The following is a 16,165-nucleotide window of genomic DNA, read 5'->3' as shown; positions in this document are numbered from 1 at the left end:
CTCCTTGAGATGTTTAATAGGGAAGAATTAATATGCTGCCAATGCAATCTTTTCAGCTGACTGGAGGAAGATAAACATCTTCCAGACTGCCTGTCCTGCATATACAATTCTTTCTTCCCCGCCAATAAAATCTCAAATCCAAGCCAGTGAAACAAAAGCTCCAGGATCAGGTGTTTCCCTTCARMGTCTGCAGAGAAGGTGGCCAGGAAACTGTCTCTATAGCTCCTTTTATGACACAGTTATTATGGAAACATCCTCCTTTAATTTCTTACACCAACAGAGTCAGCAGAATCTGTAAATCTATAATTACATAGCACATTTATATATCATATTTGATTGAAATACTTCCAGAGGTTTTGATTTTTCTACTTAAAGCTCCCTAAAATCTGTATAAGCTACAGCGGATAAATCTGCTCGCCAATGATAAATGATGGATTTCTGGTTCATCCTGGTTTGAATGAGATTCGCTCTGCTCTCAGAGGCTCTCTCATTGGAGGGAACCGGATGGGTAACGTAAGCGGCTGTCTAGAATGGTAAAATATGAGAGGAGGAGGAGAAACAGGAGATACACAGAGACTGGCAGAGGGAGACCATCAGCTTTACAGTGGGAGAGGAGGAACGGACCATCGYAGCCATAACACGGACGGACCTCATTATCATTTTTTGGAGTAAACACATTTTCGTCATCAGCGGCCATCGCGTCATTACGCRCATTCCTCAGCAGGATTTGCGCATTTTCTTTTTTTTTTAATTCCAGACAGTGCGCTGCTGATTTGAAATATCTCTGCACAGRGAAATAGCACCTCAGTCATGTTCGAGCTGGTGAAGCATTTTATCTGACACTTTTAAATTAAAAATARCAAAAATAAGTCAAATGGAAGAGCAGMACTCCAAACCGGAATCCAGAAACATGGACGCGTGTCTGAGAAGACTCAAGCAGGAACTGGTAGGTTCTGGTTAATACACCTCTGGTGTTTTTCTTTTTCGTTTTTTTTTTCACAACTGAGCTATTTTAACTTACATGTCATTAAAAAGACGTGACAATTTAATAATTTGTCTTTAAATCAGAATTTGAGATTAMATATTTTTTGCCTTGTTGCAGACTGTATCCTGAAACAGTTCTGTATATCAAACTCTTATGCTTCTTTGGCTGCTGTTGTTTTTATTTGATTTAGCATGTGCACCTATTGCATGTAAGCTTTATGAATGCATTAACCTGCATGCTTAAGGCAGTGAGAACATCAGAGACATGTGCACACATCCCCGCTCATTGTCTGCACATCTGGGGSAGATGTTCCAAGCCCTAATGAGCTCAGCGTTGCCCCTTCTTCCCTGTCAGCAGGAGTCGTTTTTACCCTGCAAGGGTTTATAAATTCTTGAACGTTTAAAATATGTTTCATGCTGTTCACACATGTTGTAGTAAATGTGATTGATTTCCTGCGAGTTCAGAGGTGTGAGTACAACTGGCAGTCATGTTGAGTTTCATCACAACCTCATGTCCTGATTTGAATTTATTAGACTCCATTATTCAATATGTTAACATCTGTCCACTGGCGACTGGACGTGTTTGATCTCAGCTTGAGTTTTGCTAACTCTTTCCTCGTTTTGATATGAAAATCTKCGAGGGGAACCCTTGCGTCCAGAATCATCTGGCAGGGATGTGCAGTGGAGTCAGATTCAAAGGAGCATTAACTGGCACAGATTTCATTTGGAATCCACTTCAAAGCAAAGACAGATTTTTTTTTCTTCTCTTTCTCCTCTTGGGTCGGCCACCAGCCTGCTGAAAATCCTTGGATGGCTGTGTGTTTTTATATTTTTTTTAAAGTTTAATCTTCCTGACTGGCGGCTCCAAATTAGTCCCACGTCTGTGAAGTGGCACTTGAGGTGGCGCTGATGCCAGAGTGACGTGTTGTGTCATTGCTGTCGCATCCCAGTTTGGTAACATTGTGGAAGAAAGTGTCGTGCCATGCAGAGTATCAAACGAGAAGAACAGAGAGCAGATGCCGGTTAAAAACCGAGGCAGTGTCCCCCAGTAAGCAGACCATGTGGGGTGCAATCTGTTGTTCAGAAAATAAGGGGTGTCCATGCCAGGTTTGACAGTGTTTCTTCCACAGCGACTGGTCTCCATCTAATACTCGAACGAGAAGGAATCTATGCTCTGACTGCAAAATACACGTCAAAAAATCTGATAACAGACTTGTAGCTCACATGGATAGTGAATTATTGCACTACACCACTGTTATGCAATATTAAAGCATTATACATTTATTTAACATATTTTAGCAAGTCGTTGCAAATTTTGTGCCAGTTAAACCAGTGTTCCCTCATCCTGATCCATCTGGATCCACTGCCTGTATGTTTTTGAAGATTCCCTGTTTACCTGAGATGGTTAGGGACACATCTGAAGCACGCTGGTTCCTGACAAGGCGTGAAACCAGAAAGCAGTTTTTGATTTGGGCAAAATTCACCATTAAATGATACGTCTCTCAGCTTGATTACTTTCTCGTTCTTGCAAAACAGCTTCATTTGATTGCACTGCAATACAAGAGTATAATTTCTAACGCTGTGGAAGACAATGCAGTTTATTTCTCAATAAGGGGRTTTCACAATTTAAGGAAGCACCCTGTTAATCAGACTGAATGGTCATTTAGTTTCAGCTCATTACTGACTCTCCCTTTATACTCTCTTTTTAATGTGSGGAGGGGATGAGATGTTGTCAGCAGAAAGCAGCAGGGAGTGATATATCCATCCTGGAAAACATTAAGCAGAATCCAAGAAGTTGCTGTAATATTTTCAAGGCAGAGTTTTTATTTTAAGCTGGAACAATCTGCACAGCGACCTGTGTTCAGTTCATTTCTGTCCACATAACAATACAAAACCAGACAGTTCAGGTGATCATGTAGTTAGTTGATAAAAGTTATATACGTACGGAAATGTAGTAGATTTTATTGAGTGACTGACTATGGAGGAATCCTCCTGTATAGGCATGTTGTGTGAAACTGAATGGAAATAGCAAAAGAGTGTGAAGACAAACATATCAAARCTTAATCAAGGTGTCAAACATACCAAAACATGGACAAATAACTTTAAAATTGATGATACATACCATAACATTCATTTATTTTGTATATCAGTAACAGTTTTAGTTGTAAACAGACACAATTAATTTATTAATCAGAAAATATTGTTATTAAAATCATTTTGACACTCCCTAAAGAACAAGAAGTGCATTGTGTTTCTAAACTCAGTAATTATGATTAATAAATTCAGCATAGACCAAAGCAACTATTAATAAGCTATTTTTTTTTCCATCGTTGAGCAGGTACATTGATCTATTCTGCCATGCTGTAAAGTGAGCATAGTAAAGTCTGCAGTTTCAAATAGGACTTTAAATGCAATTTTCAAAAAATGTGAGAATGGCATTTAAAGTCCTGCTGAACCCTGTGAAACTCACAGCTTTAGCTTTAGATAAAAGCGCTTTAATGTTGTAAAGGGTCAGCAGTACCAGTCTGTGTAGGTCAGAGTCAGGTCATCCTCAGACATCTGACCCTTACACCGACAGGGTTTAAGGCTATTTTTTTCCTAACTTCTTGGCTCAGTCAAGCTGCCAACAGCCTTTTTCCTACAAATCCATTTTCTAGTCAGGAATGTGTCGTTGTCGTCGCTCTTCTTTCTTCTTGAGAAAAGTCTGTCAACATCACTTTGTTCTTTTAACTAGGCTCTTATTCATTGTGCAGACAGCAGTGAGACATTTTCAAACGCATGCATGAATCATGATTCTTATAGCAGACAAAGAGTCATTAAAAAAATAAAGCATAAGCCCTTCTTGTCTACTCAAAGATAAAAAATACAAACACTGACATATTTTTGACTCATGTTGTCTAAACGTGGGGTTTACACCTGTCTAACAACACTACTGAAGACACCGAAACACAGATCACAGCTTTCCACTATCAGCACTGCTGAGGTAGATTTATATTTATTATCATCTTTTTTTCCTGTCATACCTGAGGGGAATTTCTGAGCCAACTATCACTGGAATTCAACACCAAAGCCAACAAACACAAAGTCATTAATCTAAGAGAAACACCAGCAGAAAACCTGTGGAACCTTCTGGAAAGTTTCACCTTTGCTACGTTTGGGCGTTGAATCAGAAAACATTTCACAAAGCAAGGTAGTGGTTTCACTCTAAGTCCGTTTGTTTTGTTCCTCCCTCGTGGCTCCTGTTCTGCCTTTCCTTCCCCTCGGCTAAAATTGGCCCAGCTCTCGGTGGCAGCTGCGAGGTTTGCCTGGGTGATCATTGTGTTTGAGACGGAGCCACAAGCCTGTAACAAAGCATGTTTATCACTGTGGGCCAGAGTACATAACCTGTTTTTTTTTTTTTTTCATGGCTCACAAATTTCAATAGCCGTACCCAAGACGTGCCGCAGTTCAGCTCTTTTTCTTGAGGGAGTTGAGTGGGTAATTATGCTGCTGCTGTGGCCACACATGGTGCATAATTAAGTCCAGTTCGTCCTTCTTTCATTTCTTTTGGTTTCTGATGTCATTGAGGTTTAGTGCAGTATTCCTTGTACATKTTTGCATCGCCATGCTGCTTRATACTGGCCTGCAGAAAATCTAAAATTGTTCAGCTATTAAGTTGGAAGCGCTTCATGATTACGTAAAGCAACCATAATTAGAGAAAAAGCAGTGAACGTGAAGAAATATTTGAACTATTTGAAGCTGTGTGWCTGATTTGCAGATAAAATAAGCCCCTGTAATATTTGCATCTGCTTTGGTTCTTTTTTTTTTTTTTCTTCGAAATCTCCTCTGGGAATGCAGCAGCTAAACCTCCCTCTTGTTCTTAGGGCTGTAGTGTTGTCTGCTCTTTGATACAGTTGGGTTTAACTGAGATTTCATGCTACAGGACAAAACAATAAATATGAATGGAAAAATCAACTGAATCAGTAAAGTTGTGGAGTGATTAAAGTATTTGTAGTTTAAAAGGATAATTCAAGGTTTATGAAGAGAGTTTTAGACTTGTCTCACTCTAAGGTGGTCCTTGTGTTCTATCTTTGTGTTTTTGACACAGTTTAATAAATCTTAGATTATACTTTAAATCATCCCTTTTCAAAGTAGCATCTAGTTCAAATGTGACCAGTTTACATTTTTTGAGATTTAACCTACAGATAATCCAGTAAAGTCCAGATTAGTTTAAAAAATGTAAATCTTCAAAGTCACCAACTCCAGCTACAGTAAACAGCACTTATTTCCTACAGTGCTATTACTATACACAGCACAGCAGGATGCCTCTTTCCCACTGACTGCACTTACAAATGAGCCATAGAGAACTTGTAACTTTTTTGAAGTGCCTKTGGTGCTCCCCTTGGGCCTTGCCACCATTTGCAGTGAACCATACTTCCCTCCACTGCTGCAAAATACTTTGTTAGTGAAAGTATTTTCACCAACGATTACTCACTCATAAGCTGATAAAGATCAATCACACTGAACAAGAAATGTCTACAGCAGTCTATTGAGGAAAAATGTTACAATGGCCGAATGAACGGCATTTGTTTTCTCACTGCCTTACTTTTCTACTCTGGTTACTCTGGTCTGAAAGGCTTTACATGTTCTTTTCTGAGTATTTGTTTTACACATGAAGATCTCTGCAGGCACACAACCTCCTGCCTCTATATCCAAAGTAAAACATCGTCAACTTCTCTGAGCAATGCAAAACTTGACGATGGTTCATCTCTGGGATTCTYTTCATTTGATTTTAAAGGAGTGTTACAAAGGTATTTGTATAATGATACAAAATAACAAACATCAAACACTTTGTGTATTCGTGAATATAATTTTTTTGGTACGCTGGCCCATTTAGTACAAATTGAACAGCAGTAATAGCTTCCTAACGTCTTGAAAAGTGAAGCTTTTCATCCTGAACGTCATCAGCAGTCATATCCATGCTCTTCAGAAAGTGCTTCTGTGATTTTTCACTCCTTTTGATGTGAGAGGGGGGCTGAGGAATTTCACAGCCCACACACACACATCGCTGACGTCAACTGAAGCGCCATCAAAGGTCTACGTAGGGACTGATGCTTCCAGTGAAGATTTGCAGCCAAGAAGACAACAGATAGAGTCCCACTCTGTCCCTGCTYCCCACATATTATCTGCCAAAGAGGATGATACGGATCCTAATCATCGCCAGCCTCCCACAGCAGCAGCGTCACTTCTGATGCTATAAACGAGCTCTCACAGGAAACAAGTCGTTAAACCACCTCCCTGTTTCTGAGAACACCATCACAGAGTCTAAGTGTTGGGCGGCAGGTTCTAGATGCAATTTTAGATTGGGTCTGAACTGATTTATTTTAAAGGGATAGTTGTGACTTTCTAGCCTCCCTGTGGTTCCTTTGGTGCTATAGTTTCTACCCAGGTAGAGTGGAGGTGTTCACTGCTTTAAAAAAGGTACATTTTAAAAAGGCATCAGGATGAGCCTGTGTCCCAGTTACTGTGGATAGATCCCCAGATAAACATTGAGTTGAGTTACATCAACATGAATGTTTCTGGTTTGTTTTTAAAGGTTAAAACCAATATCAAATATGTAATTGATTATATTAGTGCAGAATAAGATTAATATGATRCATAATCTGCACCTACTAAGACAAAAACAGACTCAGAAGGAGGTTTGCAATGGCTGCTAAGATTATATTTATGTTTCACTTGCAGAGCTTKTCAAATTTTCCTCCTCTGTGAATTTCTCTGTGATATTTGGCTGCAGCTATTATTTTTATATCAGGTAAATGAATGGGATCAAAACGAATAATAGCTAAGGCTTCAGCTTTGTGCATGATTAGGCACCTGTTAGAAGGTGGGACTTACTTGGCWCCAATTTAACATCTTGCCCTCAAACTTGATGTGCTAGAAGCAAGAAAAATGAGAAGCATAAGGACTCTGACAAGAGTGAAGCTGGGATAAAGAGATGACTGCAGAGCATTTCTAAAGTATCTATAAAAGTGGCCCAAGGAAGGAAAAAGTGTAGAAGCAGCAATACCCAGGCTCTTTTTGACGCATGTGAAAATGCCAACTGGGTTTGAACTCCCCAKATTTAACTCTTCTAATTGAGCATCTGTGCCAGACACTGGTGGAAATCGTTTTGAAACTACAAGCAGTAAGAAGTAGATATTTAAAATAAAAAATCAAAAAATGATTTGTTCAACTCTCACTCCCAGCAGATAYTCATGGATAAAAACACCATCTATTCCTAACAMACATTTGTCATGACATCGTGCAAGAGACATTTATGTCCGATGTYCTGTTGCTCAAATGATTCATGCTTGTTTCTGTCCTGACTGATGGCCCCTGAGGGCATTTTGACCAGAGTCACTCTAAAAGCCTTCATCACCAAAAAGGCATTCATTATCCTGAGCACAGTCATTTATTTTATTTCACTGAATGCTGTTCAGCACTGCCGCTGTGCTTCATCATCATCATCATCATAACCTCAGGCCCGTCCACAGCCACAGAGACCTTCTCTGTATCCAGACGGACAGTCCATTCCTGTTTTTGACCCACACAGCCTCGCCATTCATTTTTTAAATTTTGGTTGGATCTGGAGGGAGGGTTGAGTACATTAAATATGTGGTTGCTGGTCAGCTCCTTGCAAACAGGAAGACCTATTTGGGGCTGATGACCTCGGCCTCTGTTTACCCACCCTCCAGCCAATACCAGGCAACAGCAGTAAAAAGTCTCTATTTTGAAGCCAAAAACAAGAATTCTGTTTATTTTTCGTTCTGTTTTCCACTATTAGTGAATTTTCATGCAGTCATTCTGGTTTAAAGAGAAGACACAGAGTTCACTGAAATGTGACAAGCTTGAGCATGTTTGGAGCTCAGTATTAGAGGAAGTGTATTGCTTTGTTTATACTTCCCGCATTCTTACCAAATGCAGGAATTTGATGCATCTGTACACATATTCCAACTTCTTACCAAAAAACAATAAAGATCACACTGTTTTCTTAGATAAAATGGCTCAGAAGTTCTTAATAAGCTTTCATTCTGCACTAATTTAACTCTGGCGGCCTTTGTCCTTAAACACTGAAGCATTCTGCTCTTGATTGGCAATTATGTGCGCTTGGTCGACTCCACTGCAGCCAGAAGAAAAACGTGGGGGTTGACTGGGCTTCTAAAAAGAGATCTTCTCATTGAAATATATGCTTGATGGATTAAATCACTGAAATACTTGGAGGCTTAAGCGCATAAAGAAGACTTAGCTAAACTTTGCAAGACTGTCTTAATGATGCAGGCATTTCTGGGTGAGATTTCCTGCAGCCCAATTTCATTCCACTTCTCTTATTTAATAAGCCTTGACATATTTCTGCATCTTTTTCTACTACAGCAACTTCTGTAGGTTGTGTCAGGTCTTCTATGTCTTGTTCCTAATAGGCCCCTTAGCTGATTCACACATTGTAATCATAAGGGCTTCTGAAAATGTCTGTGACATTCATGCCAAAACTAGAAACTGCTGCAGGATATTATTCTAAAGTTGCCTTTTTAGCCTCTTGAGCAAATGTAAGGATGCAGGTTGAAAAGTCTGACATATTTGGGCCAGAAAGTTCAGCTCTGAAATGGCAGCAGAGGAGTGCCCAGAGTTAGTCAGCATAATGGGGCTTATTTTTTTATTTGTTCCCCAGAGTTCAGCATGAATCATTAATATTCCCTGAGAATAGAGCTGCCAGTAAACAAAGGCTGTSTTTTTGTAGATAATRCTTGCATTTTGGGGATAATGCTATGGCTGTATGGGAGTGCTCCAGATTGCACTTCCAAACAGGTGAGGTTATTTTAGACAGCCTGAGAACAGTTGGCTTTTGAGATAATATTTCCAAAACAGATTTAATAAAATGAAGTGGTTTCACCAGCAGCTCAGAGTGCAGTAATCCCTGCTCCCTATATAAACTTTACTAAAGCCCCGTTTCTGCCTCGGATCCAACGGAACAGAGCTCTTTCTGTCATCTTGTGTTTCGTCTTGTTGATGTTTGATGTGGAGTAAAGTAAACCATGATTATCTGCTGATTCTCTGCCTCTCCCAGGACACAGACAATTATGGCAAATGAAGTCAGCCATATGTAGAAGGCAGGGAGAMAAGAGACAGCCTGATTGTGCTAATTACATGTACCTTTACTGCCTAATTCAGAGAGCCAGCAGGAAGCTGGGAGGCTTTTATTCCCAGSATTRATGGCYTTATTATCTGATCTTCGAGGTGTTTCATGCACCCACTCATGTGTCATATGCCAGAGGGCAGGCAGRRTKTTTAAACCGGGTCTTTACATTGTTTAAGTGTCAAGCTGAGGTTAAATAACAAGAAGTTGTACATGCTTATTACAGTTTTTAAAATGCACACATCAATGATTGTAATGATAGTAATTTTTCTAACTTTTCTGGTACAGGCTTCTTTTCTCTTTGCTCTTTTTTGCAAAGCTATATTAAATTGATAACATTCACGGTTCAATAATAATAAATAATGAACTCAGTTGCAGTCAACTTGCTGGTAAAATTAGCAAAGTGTGTGGCAGCATTTTTTGAACCCAGAAGAATAAACACAAATGAGAGAAAACAAGAAATCTTTGCTCTATTTAGAAAATTAAAAAGAAATGTCGATATTTTTCTTAAATCTAACCTTGTTTTTGTTGCCATTTTGCAAGACAGAAAGTAAGATTACAGATCTACAGTTAGAAATGAGGCAACTTTATGACAGTTCAATATTTTTTTTTAACCTTTTTTTAAGCTCTTTTCCCATTAAATCAGAAGCTATAACACCGACCGCCTCTCCCCCTCTCCATGTACTTAAGGCTTTTCTCTTTCTTTCCACTCTGTGAATAGCAGCCTGGTGTTGTTGTTCCCATATTACCCTCCTACCACAACCCGTGGTGTTCTTATGGTGTCATCCATAATTAAATCCATCAACAGTTTTCCCTTGAACATCCAAACATATGGTGAGGAATCCTTTCCCATCAGCCCCACCTCTCTCTGTTGCTGATCACCCGGCTGACTCTCACCACCCCTCTCACTTGCTGTCGCTCTTCCACCCCATCTCATTGTCAATCCATTTCTGCCTGACTGACCACCACTTCCATCGCCCTCTGAATGGGGATTATAGTCTAGACGGGCAGAGCTGATTGGCTGTRAAGCCCAACGGTGTCTCTGGTTTGGATGGGGATGACTATATATGGGGGCAGACTGATCAGTTTGAATGGTGAGCAACACTGACTGACTGGCAGAGGTGTAGGCTGACAGGGCTATCTGTATCTGCTGTCTGGTGAGGTAAGGCGGGGGTTTTCTAAAGTTTAGAATTTGTTCAGTTACTTGCATTCACAATAGCTACTTATCTCACTTATCTGTCAGTTATAGTAATTACTTTGGCAGTTTGGTTGATGCGGATGACAGTTTGTAGGCATGCTTCAGAAGTTTCACGTTGACTTTTCCCACACAGTTTGGCATGTTGTTGTAATTCTCTGCATTCTTACCTTCTTCCCACCAAYGTTTTATTATTTTTAATAAGTGGGGCATGCCTACCTGCAKGCTGAGTCATCATCAAGTTGCTACTTTCAGCAGTGCATGCATGTTCACAATGTTAATATAAACCTGTTGTGTCAACAGTTTAAGGGAAAATTCAAACTCGCTGAGGAAGTTTGTAGAATCTTATGCTTGCAAGTTAAGACACAGGTCAGAGTGTCGCCTCTGGGCTTTTTTATCTGCCTTCAGGAGAAGACGGTTAGTCCAAGTCACATGGCAGAAGCACATGAGAGCAGGAAGAGAGAGAGCAGGATAAAAGTATATTATTAGTGCTGGATTAGAGGGAACCAAGGTGGCTCAAATTAGCAAGCGAATATGTGGTGAAACAGATGGAAGGAGAGAAAAAGAAAATGAAGATAAAGAAATTGAGGAAGAACAAAGGAACTGCTGCGTTTTGCAGCTGTCACTGGTTGGGTCTTCTCATACGGAGGCCATATGGGATATCGTCATCCAAAACTAGGTCATATGACCACACATTTTAACTAGAAATGAGGAGCACTGGGTTGATCTGGTGGTTTCAAAACCTTGTACTCTTAGTATTTAATAAGCCTGTTTATAATGTCTAACATCTTTTTTTATGTTTATTGGTTAAAATCAGAGCATGTATTTATTTTTTCTTACCTCAGTTTTTACACTGTAAGATAGTCAAAATATTTACATGCCTTGAACCTTTTTAGATTTTGTCACATTACAACAATAAACTTTAATGTCCAATACAAAGTATCCTGTAATAGTGATAGGACACCATAACTATTATAAAACATAACTCTAGCTGTACATTTAGAGTTGTTGTACCTCTATAAACTAGTATTACATTTCTGACAGATTCTTACTTACTTGAGAAAACCWGGAGTTTGCTCAAACCATCTCCCATCGWACCACCAATGTTAGTCAGCTTCCCTGTCAAAGAAAAGATTGCCACAGATGACCATGGCTTATGTGTGAATTGGTGCTGAGGTTTGTCAWTGTAATATGACAAAATGAGAAAAGGTTGAAGAGTTAGAAATCATATGCCAAGGCTCTGTAACTACTAAAAGTTGAAGTAAAGTCTTTGCTGTTTTTAACCTCTCATCATTATTTCTTCTTTGCTCTCTTTTCTTGCAGCTGTCTATGAGAGAAGCTGGAGATGGCCTCCACGCTCAGATGAATTCAATGATGGGAGCTCTTCAAGAACTCAAGCTCCTTCAGGTCCAGACAGCACTGGAAAGCCTAGACATTTCAGGACGCCCGATTAACCGGGGAATCCCACATCCTGCTTCAGCTACCGCTCAGCTATCAGCTGCATCAGCTTTGGGTCTAAGTGAAAAGCACGAGTCTGTCCAAAGACCAACCAGAGGAATGCCAGAGGAACCCAGCACCAGTCCAGTGCCAAGTCTGAGGCTGTCCTTGGACAGCAGAAACTCCCTAAGTAGGGATGATCAAAGCTCATCAAGAAACAGAAGCAGCATGGGATTCTTCTCTTCTTCAGCTTCCAGTCTGGAGAGTGAGAGTGAGAGYGAAAGTCAAAGAAGTGGTACAAGCACAAGAAGTGAAAACAACATTGAGTCAATACCCAAAAGGTGGTCTGGCTACACTGCCCCTCAGGTAGACTTCTATGGACCAATGGTAGGAAACCCACCGCCAGAGCAATACCCTCATTCCCAGGCTCCTCGCCATGCTCAGGTGGTGGATCTGCCTGGGATCCTGTACAGCCTCTCCAAAGAGGGACCTTCTTTGGACAGCGACTACTCCCAGGACAGCGCYGACGATGCCAGCGACTGGACATCATCGCTCATGAGCCGTAGCCGCAACCGTCAGCCCCTAGTGCTGGGCGACAATGTATTTGCAGACCTTGTAGGCAACTGGCTTGACCTGCCTGAGGTGGAGAGAGAGGACGGAGAACACGAGGCAAGGAGGAAGAGAAGAGAGGAAAGGACAACAGAAGGAGGAGAGGATAGACCCGACACACCAGCCCACCCTCTTCGCCTCAGCCGCTCTCAGGAAATCTGCAAGAAGTTCTCGCTTACCACAAACATCTTCAAGAAGTTCCTGCGCAGCGTTCGGCCCGACAGGGACAAACTCCTCAAAGAGAGGCCTGGCTGGATGGCTCCAGAGYTGTCTGAGRGTGACCTTTTCAAAAGGCCTAAGAAAGCGGCTCCTAAGGCGTCAAAAGGCAGCTTTTATCTGCCCTTCTGGGCAAACGGACAGCAGGGCAAAGGCAGGCCATGTCCACATCTTGCCGAAGCYGAAAGAAAACAGCAACAGTACCAGCCCTTCCCCCAGTTCTACCAGCAACCATTCCCAGGCATTTATCTAGACAGGAGGCAGCCAGAGATGGGTCTGGAGAAAAGGCAACCCTTGTTTGACTATAACACAGCTGTGTGGGTCTAACAGTGAGTCTCGAGCCAAAAGGCTGCCAACGTTGCCAGACTGACTAGGAGACAGGTGCTGGGGGTACGAGCGGCTCTGATGGAAGGAGTGAATGGACGGATGAATAAGAGGCTGGGGTATAATTACATCTTTCAGAAATGATCTGGTACACTTCCAACACCTCCAGCACATGTCCCTCTTGCAACTCAGAGATTATCAGGTCCAACAGTGAGTCTTGAACATTTTGTATGACAATCTGAGAGCCTTGTGTTCTACAAGTGACTGAAAATGTGCTGCAGCATGTCTGAGTCTTTTTCAGGATTTATGCTCAAGTTTTGTATTTTTCAGATGTCTTCACACACGTGTGCAAACGGATTGTCTGGTTGTCCCAGAAGATGGTACTTTTGACATAAACATCCTTCTCAGAATGTCACCAGAAACTTTATAAAAGCTACAACGGACATTTTTTTTATTGTTACACTCTCCAACATGACTCGCATTACWTCTCTGCATCTATATATACAGCAACCACCAAGAGTCAAATTGCATTGTTACAGTTTCCATATGTGAAGCTGTTTACAGCTTCGACTGAATGCACTGCCACTAAAGAGTCCTGAGCTTCCTTTTGTTTCCAAAAAGGCTTTGGAAAGTCAGGTTTAACTGGACCAGCCTCGTTCACTCAGCTCAGGAATTAAAAACTGAAAAAATACAAGTAGACACTGCCACACTTCAATCAGTCTCAAATATAAGTTAGTAAACTCTTCCTTTGCTCAGACAGACACAATATGGTGCATGTTCATATTCAAGATGTGCACTAAATAAATGCTGCTGAGCTTAATTTCATAATGGACAKAATCACTTTTCTTTTCAGTTTTGCTGACAGCATTTTTTCACAGTAAGGGGGAGGAGGTGAAAGATGGCACAGCCAATTGTGAACACTGGCTAACCGGCGGCCATCTGGTACCCGGTCGTTACTGAAARCATGTCTGTGGCTTGAAAAAGTTGCAGAACAAGCTTGTTTAATCCCARAGCTTTATGAATGATTGGGATTATAATGGTGGTGTTACATGTTGCACACATGCTGAACTGTAACAGAGCTGAAATAATAGATGGTTGGAAAAAAATTACCAGCAGCCATTAAAGCGATTTGAGGTTAACGTACCTGATGTATAGATCTTTGTACATAGCTGTCACCAAACAAACAGYGGCAATAAGAAGCACTTACTGTAATATGCCATTGCATGATTTTCATTATTCTGTGCAGATATGAATATTTAAAATACGGTCACAACATTGCATGTAAAGAATGCCACAGTACTCGGATTTACAGATATTACTTTTCATAAATAGCATCAACAGCTTTTATCGCAACCCCCCTCAGGATTACAGACCACACTGCCCACTCTCACTCACAACACTCTGCTGATATTTGGAGGACCACTGTTATGCAAGGACAATCTGACGTTCTTCACTTATTGTAGAAGAATATTTTATTTCTGTGTGTCTTAAGTGGGGTAACAGACAAACCATTTCAGCCAGCAGGGATTAGGCCTCAGAGGTCTTTTGAGTGTCTTGGCCAGAAGATCCATATGGCGTATAGTCTGTGTATTCAGGTCAATACATTCTGCTCATTCAGAGGGTCCAACACTCACACACACACATAYAGATTTAGCTAAAACAAGACGCAGCAGTCTGAAATGTTATATCACTCAGTTTGTCTTTGTAATTGGAACATTTATTTCTTCTTGGTAAAAATGTTCTTGCGTGTAATYTTTTGTGATATTGTTGKTATTTTTYACCRGGGTTCTGCGAACCGTTTATAGTGTTTATGTGTCCTGTGTGCTGTAAATCTGTCACTGACTTTCATAAATTAAATCTGCTTTACAGAAATAAATGTTTCTCTGTGTTTTACTTTTTTGCTTAGAGAGAATTACRAAAGTACAACTTAAAAGTAACCTATGCTCTCTTCTGAGGTATTGTCAGCAATGTCATACATTTACTACAAATACAAATACGCCAAGATAAAAAATATATATATATTGTTTGTTTTTCCCKTGTCTTTTAATATTATGACAATCAGGAAAGAAGTTATATAAACTAACATTTGTTTAATTACATGTTACAATTCCATACAGAAGCTAAGACATAATGGCTTTTTAAATGTCTTTTCAGTTTTGCAGTCAATCATTATTTTGTTATGCATGGCTGGAGTTCAACAATGTTGCTCATGTTTACAAAACATAACCGCCAGGTTTGGGTTGGRACAACACAATGGATGAGATCAACATGACATAAATGTCACTGTGGTAAAAGTTTTACGTTTGAGATCAAATTTAAAGCTGCAGTCAGTGCAAAAACAATACATATTACATCAAGCACCTGCAGAAAAAATGACTAAGGTATAAAAATATGAAATCATACAGTACAGTTACTGTTTTCACACACAGTTTATACTGTATTTACAATTTTACAGTTTCTTGAAAAAGTATTGCCTTGTATTTAACTCAATCTTCTCGTAAACTCTGACCAACGTCTCTGTCCCTGCTGACCAAAAGTACTTCCACACAAATGATTCTGCCACTACCTTGTTTCACCATTATGAATGATTAAACATGCTCTGTGGCAAAATGCAAATAGGATTCCTTAAGATTCTCTTTCAACAATGAATTTATTCATGATATTTTTCCATAAAGGTCACATTTGCGAAAAACAAAGCTGCAAATTCTCCTCCCTGAGCTGAGAATCTCTACAACGTTTACAAAGTTTTAATGAAGATCTTGGGTGTTCCCTGATTAATGCCCTAGAGCTAATATTTAATTCAAGTTTTGCAAAGATTCCTTCTGCACATCAGTTCAAAAAAAATATATTATAAAAAATATTTTTGTGATCTATCCTGGGAAAGCTCACATTTCCAAAGAACTAATGTGAAATCCTGAYATATCTCCTGCTATCTGCAGCTCTTCGCCTGCGTCCGCTCTGCAGAACGACGCTGCTGCGTGACTAACAGGTTCATCGCGAGTAAAAGCCAGCATGTCAGTCACAGGCCGAGCATCAACTGTGCACTAAACTGATTCTAAATCTGTCCCACAACCCCATCAGTGACTTTAATAAATAAAACAGCAACATGAACTCTGCAGCCTGGCAGTTCATCACAGCCACGTCATGACATCCAATCCAGAAGATGTTTTTTACGAGATACACATCAAACCACATCAGTCAGTTTATATTTCTATGCTGAGCACTTTGTCAAAACAAGACATGGCAAATGC

At 40.3% G+C, this 16,165-nt stretch overlaps 1 protein-coding gene across 2 annotated transcripts; it reads left to right on the top strand.

Annotated features, from left to right (window-relative positions):
* Positions 1-524: 524 nt before the first annotated feature.
* Positions 525-14,790, top strand: inka2 (inka box actin regulator 2). Of its 2 annotated transcripts, none has more exons than XM_008408427.2 (2): positions 525-946; positions 11,652-14,790. In XM_008408427.2, exons 1-2 carry the CDS (start codon positions 875-877, stop codon positions 12,915-12,917), a joined length of 1,338 nt encoding a protein of 445 aa, XP_008406649.1. In that variant the 5' UTR covers positions 525-874; the 3' UTR covers positions 12,918-14,790. The 2 variants fall into 2 exon arrangements, with proteins under 2 accessions (XP_008406649.1, XP_008406650.1); XM_008408428.2 differs by lacking the exon at positions 525-946 and adding an exon at positions 10,205-10,295.
* The last annotated feature ends 1,375 nt before the right edge of the window (positions 14,791-16,165 follow it).

Source organism: Poecilia reticulata, linkage group LG5 (assembly GCF_000633615.1).
Source record: "Poecilia reticulata strain Guanapo linkage group LG5, Guppy_female_1.0+MT, whole genome shotgun sequence".
Classification (NCBI taxonomy): domain Eukaryota; kingdom Metazoa; phylum Chordata; class Actinopteri; order Cyprinodontiformes; family Poeciliidae; genus Poecilia; species Poecilia reticulata.
The sequence above is the reverse complement of the archived record's forward strand: the minus strand, read 5'-3'. Positions and strand labels throughout refer to the sequence as shown.